Source organism: Urocampus carinirostris, chromosome 20 (genome assembly GCF_059441175.1).
Source record: "Urocampus carinirostris isolate Australia breed hairy pipefish chromosome 20, RoL_Ucar_1.0, whole genome shotgun sequence".
NCBI lineage: Eukaryota > Metazoa > Chordata > Actinopteri > Syngnathiformes > Syngnathidae > Urocampus > Urocampus carinirostris.
Window position 1 is genome coordinate 8,712,178 of NC_142368.1, and position 7,823 is coordinate 8,720,000.

General features: G+C 42.8%; 1 protein-coding gene across 7 annotated transcripts in view; it reads left to right on the plus strand.

The window, feature by feature from the left end:
* The window catches only part of pex7 (peroxisomal biogenesis factor 7), a 44,633-nt gene that overhangs the window by 24,784 nt on the left and 12,026 nt on the right, over positions 1 to 7,823 (plus strand). For all 7 annotated transcript variants that reach the window (XR_015848309.1, XM_088325397.1, XM_088325396.1 and 4 more), the window contains 2 exons: positions 654 to 767; positions 2,084 to 2,139. Coding sequence is in view for 6 of the 7 variants with exons in the window: in XM_088325397.1 (XP_088181523.1) it covers positions 654 to 767; positions 2,084 to 2,139 (170 nt within the window). In the remaining variant the exon portion in view is untranslated. The remainder of the gene's footprint in view (positions 1 to 653; positions 768 to 2,083; positions 2,140 to 7,823) is intronic.

Sequence of the window (7,823 nt, forward strand, 5' to 3'; positions counted from 1 at the left end):
TAGCCAATTACATTCCCAACATAATGTTTTGCATATGTACACACTGTATTCAAATCGGAACTGAAAATAAAAGTGCTTAATGCAACTTCGAATCTACTTTTACGTGTGAGTGTGCACAATAAGTGATTGACTTCTGGAAAGAGAAGTCAAACATTTACAACACTTTCACAATATCTAAAAAAATGGCCAAAGTCAAATACACGGTTGAATGTTTACTTTTTCAAATTTTTATCAAATTTGACCAAGGACAAGGTAAGGAATTCATGCTATTGTTCCAGCTGTTTTCGTAGAGGCCCATGCTACACTCTGCAAAAATGTGATTGCAAAAAAAATTCAGGCAAGAATAAAAACTATATATCTATTTTTATGTGTTCCAACTCAGATTATTCAATAATAGTAGCACTTGCAGTGATTCGTTCAGCCGGGGACAATTCTTAGTGTTACGTTTCAAAAGAGACCAAAAAACGTCCATATTTTCCAATTGTTTCAAGAACAGCATTCAATTGACCTTGGGTACGTCTTGAATTGGGATTTTCTGTGAATTTACCAGGTTAGTGTTACAGCTAATCTGGAACTATCCATCCATTTCCTGCGCCGCTTATGACACTCCTGCTCTAAGCAATGCTTGTTGATGTTCGTGTTTCCGCTCCCAGAATGTTCTGGCGACCGGCTCAGTGGACGGCAGCGTTCGCATTTGGGACCTGAGGAACCCCCGACAGCCAGTCAATCAAATGAGGGGGCACGCCTACGCCATTCGTCGAGTTAAGGTTTGTGCCTGAAATGGACCCGCCCGGTCACGCCTGTCTGCAAAGAAAGACGGCGTCAAACCACCCACAGTCGAGCATGTAATCACAACAGGCCAAGTCTGACACATTGACACGTTTCACATTCACTTTCCACCCACTCAGGAACATTCACACAAACACACTTATGCACTTAAAAGTCCCTCTTTTGTGTGAGGGGAACGCATGAGTTCCCTCTGAACCAAGTCATGTCATTTTTATTTGTATAGCCCCTAATCACAAAGAGTCTCAAAGGGCTGCACAGGTTATTGCACAGACTATTATTTCAGACTATTATTACACCATCCCCTGATCTGAAACTAACATGAGGGCAAGGAAAAACTCAAAAACCTCAACATGAGGAAAATGAAGAAACCTTGAGAAGGGACCGCACATGTGGTTTTCAGCATGACCAGGCTGCAATGGATGTTGCAATTACAAATAATACAGAACAACAAAAAACATATAGGGTAGAAGTGTGTTTTAAGCTTAGACCTAAACATTTCCACTGAGGTTACAGATCGGACCTCAGGGGGAAGAGCATTCCACGGCACCGATGGAGAACGCTCTCGAACCTGCGGAACTCTTCTTGGCTCTTGGAATCACCAGTAAACCGGCGCTTTCAGAACGAAGGCTCCGGACCGGAACATAGGGGGAAATTAAATCTGAAAGATATGAGGGAGCAAGTCCATGTATGATTTTGTATAATACCAAGAGAACCTTGAAATCACATCTTAAGCTAACAAGGAGCCAATGCGGGTTAGCTAAAATCGGCGTAATGTGATCAGACTTCCTTGTCTTAGTTAAAAGCCTTGCTCCAGCATTTTGTACTTGCTAAAGACTCTTGATTTTGGACAGTAATCGAGACGGTAGGCAACAAATGCGTGAATTATAATCTCCGCATCCGACGGAGACAGCATAGGACGAATTTTAGCAATGTTACGAAGATGGAAGAAAGCGGTTCTAGTCATTTTCTTCACATGTGTTTGAAAGGAGAGATCGGGGTCAAATATGACACCTACATTTTTAACTGAGTCACTCTGGGTGATGTGACATTTGTCAATGTTCACTGCAGTTTTTGAGAACAAGTCACGGCATTTAGATGGACCAATAACTAACATTTCGGTGTTTTCAGAGTTAAGACGCAAGAAATCGAGTGACATCCACTCTTTTTATCTCAGCAAATCACTATCACGAGGATGTGTATGAACGTATAACCTCACTTGTCAGTTAAAACATTATGTGCCTTGAAGCAATTACTCCTAACATGTTTGTGTGTGTGACCGTCTGTGTGTGTCTAGTTTTCTCCTTTCAGCGACAACGTTTTGGCGTCATGCTCCTATGACTTCACTGTCAGGTAAGATCCGTGCTGTTTTTTTCTCTTTACGCACACTGGCGGAAAAAGTCAATTGTGTGATGCGGGCAAGCACAAAAACATCGAGTTCAATTTTATGCGCCTAATGGCTCCATTGTACTGCTGCAGTAGGAGGGTCCAACTAAATTGTGTGCTTCATTAATAGCTCCGCAGATTTTTGTGCTGATGCTCTCTCCGTTAATGTTAACGAGCCATGCAACTTGTTATAGCTAGTCACCTGTGACTCCATTGCTTAGACCAGCGGTTCGCGAATATGCCGGGGCAGCAGGCTCTGTTAAGGGAGGAACTTTTTTTTTTTTTTAACTTTCCCAGAATAAAGTGGAATTGCAATCGCACCTCCACTACACTAGGGCGCAGTGGTGTTGTGTGCTTTCAGTATGGTTTTTTTTTTAGTTTTTTTTTAGTTTTTTGTTTACATTTAACCTCTGCGCAGTGCATTTAGCACAAAGTACAGGGTGGAGAAATTAAAAGTCACCCCATGAATAAAATAATAAAATATTTAACACTGATGTTGAGACTGGGAAACAGAGACTGGGCTAAGAGACGAACAAAAGTCTCATCTCATCTTATTAGCTGCACCGCTTATCCTCAGTAGGGTCGCGGGGTCGCTGGAGCCCATCCCAGCAATCATCAGGCAGTGGGCAAGGGACACCCTGAACTGGTTGCCAGCCAATCGCAGGGCACACAGGGACAGACAACTCGCTCGCTCATTCACACCTAGGGACAATTTGAACCGGCCAATCCACCTGAAATGCATGTCTTTGGAATGTGGGAGGAAACCGGAGTGAAACCCACCCAAGCACGGGGAGAACATACAAACTCCGCACAGGAAGTCCGGTAGCTGGATTTGAACCCACACAGGAGGTTCCCAAGACCTTAGAACTGTGCCGCACACGCGCCGCCGTGCTGCCCACGGACAAAAGATCTCCTCCAAAAAGCTAGGAGGAGGAAGTTTGTCGTAGCGTACACTTCACTGTGACCACGGAGGGGACGAGCAAAAACGTTGGTGCTTGCTATGTTCAAAATACTGGCAGTGGAGAGCTCGAAGTCAAATAAATCAAGCTGTCTCTTAAAAACATTGCAACCCAATCACGCTGATAAGACGCTTTAGTTTTTCCCAAAAACAATTTGCCGAAAGGCGTAGATTTGGCATGGACGGAGTTAATGTGTTACCACCAATATCAAACAATTGTTGTTTTGTCCCCAACAATGCTATATGATCACTTAAGAAAAAAAGATCGATCTTAGGGTGGGCAGGAGAAGATCTATTTTCTGAGGTGGGCGTGACATAAATAATCACATCAACAACTGATGATAACGTGATGTAATAGGGAAGATATGATTGGACGTTACGTTCCCAAAAGAACCTGTAATATGCGAAAACCTTGAAGTCGAAACCTTTTTTTTTTTTTTACAATTATGCAACTCAATACTGTATTATACATTGACACAAAAGACCAAACCCTGTTTTATGTTCTTGTACGCAGTAAACCGCAACGTTATTGACCTACAGGTAGAGAAGCAAATAGACAGTCAAGCCAATCAGAATGCAGAACACAGTGTTCAATGAAATCACGAGTCAAAAGTGACCCGCTTTCACCTGATTGGCCGACAAATGCACTGCCTACTTTTTTGTTTTAAGCAAGTCATACGAAATTTGACCGAATTTGCATGAAAATCGTAGCGCTTTAGCTTAATGTGTTAGCGAATCTCTTTTTTTTTTTTTACTTCGTTAAAACAAACCTACACACTTTCTTTGACTTTAGGCAAACACCCATAAGTCACGTTTAGCTGCAGAACATTACCATCACCGGCCGGTCCTGTTCTGATCAGTGAGTCGAGCAAACAGTGCTCAATTGGGAGAGAATAACACACAAAGCAGACAGGTGAACACACTTATAACAATGAGAGGCAAATTGTCGGTTACCACAGAAACGGAGCACAAAGACCTTTTGTGATCATCGTGCCACGTTCAGGGACCTGCTCGCCAGCACGTGCAGGTGAAGTTCATTCGACTGGTACAGGATCAAAGGGAAATACGATTGAAGTGACCTATAAAACTGCTTGAAAATAGGCCAAGTACAGCGGTACCTCTTTTATACGAGCACCTCCAAACACGAGAATTTCGGTATACGAGTTTTTTGGAACAATAATCTGGTTATACGAAGGAAAAACTAGTTCACGAGCAGTCCCGGAGGCTACCACTAGAGACCGCTCCCCGCTCGTGACTGCTTACATCCAGGATCCACTCGCCCATTTTGTATATGCGAACTATCCGTCCCATCCATTATCTGGACAGCTTATCCTCAGTAGGGTCGCGGGTGTGCTGGAGCCCATCCTAGCTCTCTTCAGGAAGTGGGCAGGGGACACCCTGAACTGGTGTCCAGCCAGTCGCAGGGCACACAGGGACAGACAACCAGTCACTCGCTCATACACACCTAGGGACAATTTGGACCGGCCAATTCACCTGACATGTACTTTTTTGGAATGTGGGAGGTAACCGGAGTGTCCAGATGAACCCACGCAAACTCCACACGGGGAGGTTGCGCTAGCTCAGGTGTGTCAAACTCATTTTTAACTCGGGGGCCACACGATAGAATAAACATTCAGTCGGGGGCCGGACTAGTAGATTAAAGAAGAAGAAAAAGAGATAAAGAAATAAGAGAAAGGGGGAGGGGAAAAGGAGAGAGGGTGGGACAAAGAAAGAAACAGAGAGAGAGGGAGAGAGCGTGAGAAACAAAAGATAAAAAGTCGTGAGAGAGGGGGAAAAGAAAGGGAGAGGAAGAAAGAAATCCAAAGAGAAATAGAAAGACAGAAGGAGAGAAAAGAGAAAAGAAAGCGCAAAGGGTAGGAAGAGAGAAAGAGAAAAGAGAGAAGAGGAAAAAAGGAAGATAGAGCAAAAGAGGTTAAAAGACACATACAGAGATAGAGACAAAGAGCAACAAAAGAAGAGAAAAAGAGAGACACAGAGAGTGAAAGAGACAGATTGGGAGAAAAGGGGCGGAAGAGAGAGAGATAAATACAAGTACAGTGTCTTTGTGACAGGCACCTGGCTTTGACAACATCAAGTTGACATATTTCAACCTGCAGCTTGTTTTTCTCTTGCACTTCTCTGAGTGTTGTCTCGCGGGCCGGATCCAATCCCTTAGTGGGCCTGATCTGACCCGCGGGCCGCCTGTTTGACACTTGTGCGCTAGCTGGACTTGAACCCTGACTTCTACACCATGGGGCTGCACGCTAACCACCCAGCTGTTGTGCTGCCTGTAGTAGTTTGCATACATCTTATTCTGTAATGCTGTTTAGTGTTTTCACGGTTCACGTATCCGTTAATGCATAATTTACAATGTGCTAGTCAAACTTTTGGAACAATTTTTTTTTTCTCAGTAATTTAGGATATAGTAACAGTATTGTCAAATGCTGCTGCCGACCAATGCACAGGTCCGGCTCGTCTCTGAGGAGCGGCATGACCCTTTACACCGAAAAACAATGGCGACCAGATGATGAAGGTGCTATTCTGAGTCAAATCCGGAAGCTCGATACTTACTTATACAATATATTTTTTATAGAAAACATACCTGTCAACCTGTACGCTTTTGCCGTACAAAGTATGTTTCTTATGCATTTTAAGACGTGTACGACGTACCAGAAAATCTGTACGGAAAAACGGAAATTTGCCAATGATGGGTACCATCCGGTATACACCGACTCTCACGAAACGGCAAATCAATCAAGTCAAACCAGTTCGCCGCAGTAGCCTCTATCTCGGTATCGTTTTTTTTGTTGCAAACGAAGCGAGCGGTTTGATGCTACTGTGCGCATGCGTCTGCCGCCTCGGATTTCACGTGGTAGTTATGTAGTGAAAGGAAGTCCGTCTCTTTTTAGAGAACCGTCTTTTTCGGCTCAACTCATTAAAGAGAGCCGGCTCTCAAACGGCTCACTTGCTCTGATGCATTATATTACGAATTATTGTTGTATAAAGAAGTTACGAAAAAAAGGAAGTATAAAAGGAGAAAATTAAAAATCCCTTTAATCAGTATATTACCATCAATTTACTTAATTTTTGAACTTTTTTCAAAAGGGCAGCACTGCGGCGCAGTGGTTAGTGCGTGTGCGGCACAGTTCTGAGATCGAACCTCCTCTGTGGAGTTTGCATGTTCTCCCTGTGCTTGCGTGGTTTACTCCGGTTTCCTCTCACATTCCAAAAACATGCATGTCAGGTTAATTGATTGGTCCAAATTGTACCTAGGTGTGAATGAGCGAGTGAGTTGTCTGTCTCTGTGTGCCCTGCAACCAGTTCAGGGTGTCCCCTGCCCACTGCCTGAAGATAGCTGGGATGGGCTCCAGCACCCCCGCCACCCTACTAAGGATAAGCGGTGCAGATAATGGATAGATGGATGGCTTCGAATGAGTTAAGAAGAAGTACCACTGAGCACTTCCGACCAATGTTCCGTGTAATTTTCCAAGGGTCTGAGCGTTCACACAAAGTCGGTGAGCAACGCTTGAAACAACAGTGAGCAACCATAATCCCAAGTGTGGCAAGATAATTCATTATCAAACATGTACAAAACTTGACATCAAGTTACATTTTGCTGAGTTTCCGGCAATGCAAAATGATTTTTCTCTTTTGAATGAATTGACTCATGTACTATTGCAAAGGTTGTACGGCCTCTAAACGTCGTTTGTTCTTACAATTCTTTCACAAGATGTCCATTTCTTTTTATTTCCTGACATATTTTGTCGCATAATATTAACATTTTTGGGGGCTTATTTCGTCGGTTGTAAGATACAGAACTGTACTTAATCACATTTTTTAGTGGAACTACAATGTTGGCAACAAGATTCACTTCATATAATTGGATATTATTTGAATGCAACACAAACTTTTTCTCCTTTTTTCCATGTTTTTTTCTACTTTTTTTTTTTCATTCCTTTAAAAAAAATCTCATTGTGTTTATTTTTTCCGAGCTGTTTTTGTTCTCTATTTACTTTTTTCCTACGTTTCTTTCTTTTCTTTTTGTCTGGCTTTTTTCTAAAATTTTTCCTTTTTTTCCCTCTTCCTTTTGTTTCTTTTTTTCTCAGCTTTTCACTACTTTTTCATTTTGGTATTTTTTCTTTTTTGTTCTATTCCCCTCTTCCTTTAAGTCATTTTGTGCATAATTTTACATAATATTCGGTCATGTTGGGATTAAAGAAGCAAAAACAACCCGAAGAGCCGTTTAGGACCCGAAAAAGCCGGTTCCTTTTAGCGAGCCGAGCCGAAGAAGCCGGTTCTCGACAAACTCTACTAACTTTACTCCACTTCTTTCTTCTCCAACTTGACTTCCAAATACCGCATTTAGGACACAACGTCAGGGGAACCCGTGTATTTTTACCTTCATGCACTGTAACTTTGACTTAAGTCGCTTCTTAATTAGTCATTTTGAGCCCTCATTTTTTGTGCGCCGGCTAGATTTTCTTGTGCGCTGAGAATGTGCGAGCAGTGCGCAATTGCGACTCTTATCGAAGCAAGTCGCTGACAACAAGTGGGACGAGTTTGGGGATCGAGGGAGACCAGCAAGCAGCAATTGAGCCAATAAAATAAAAAAAAAAGTTTGCCTGCGGACAGCCAGCCAATGGCAATCCCACTAATTGAACGACTTGAGTGTGTGCGAGTGTGGTCAAAGCCC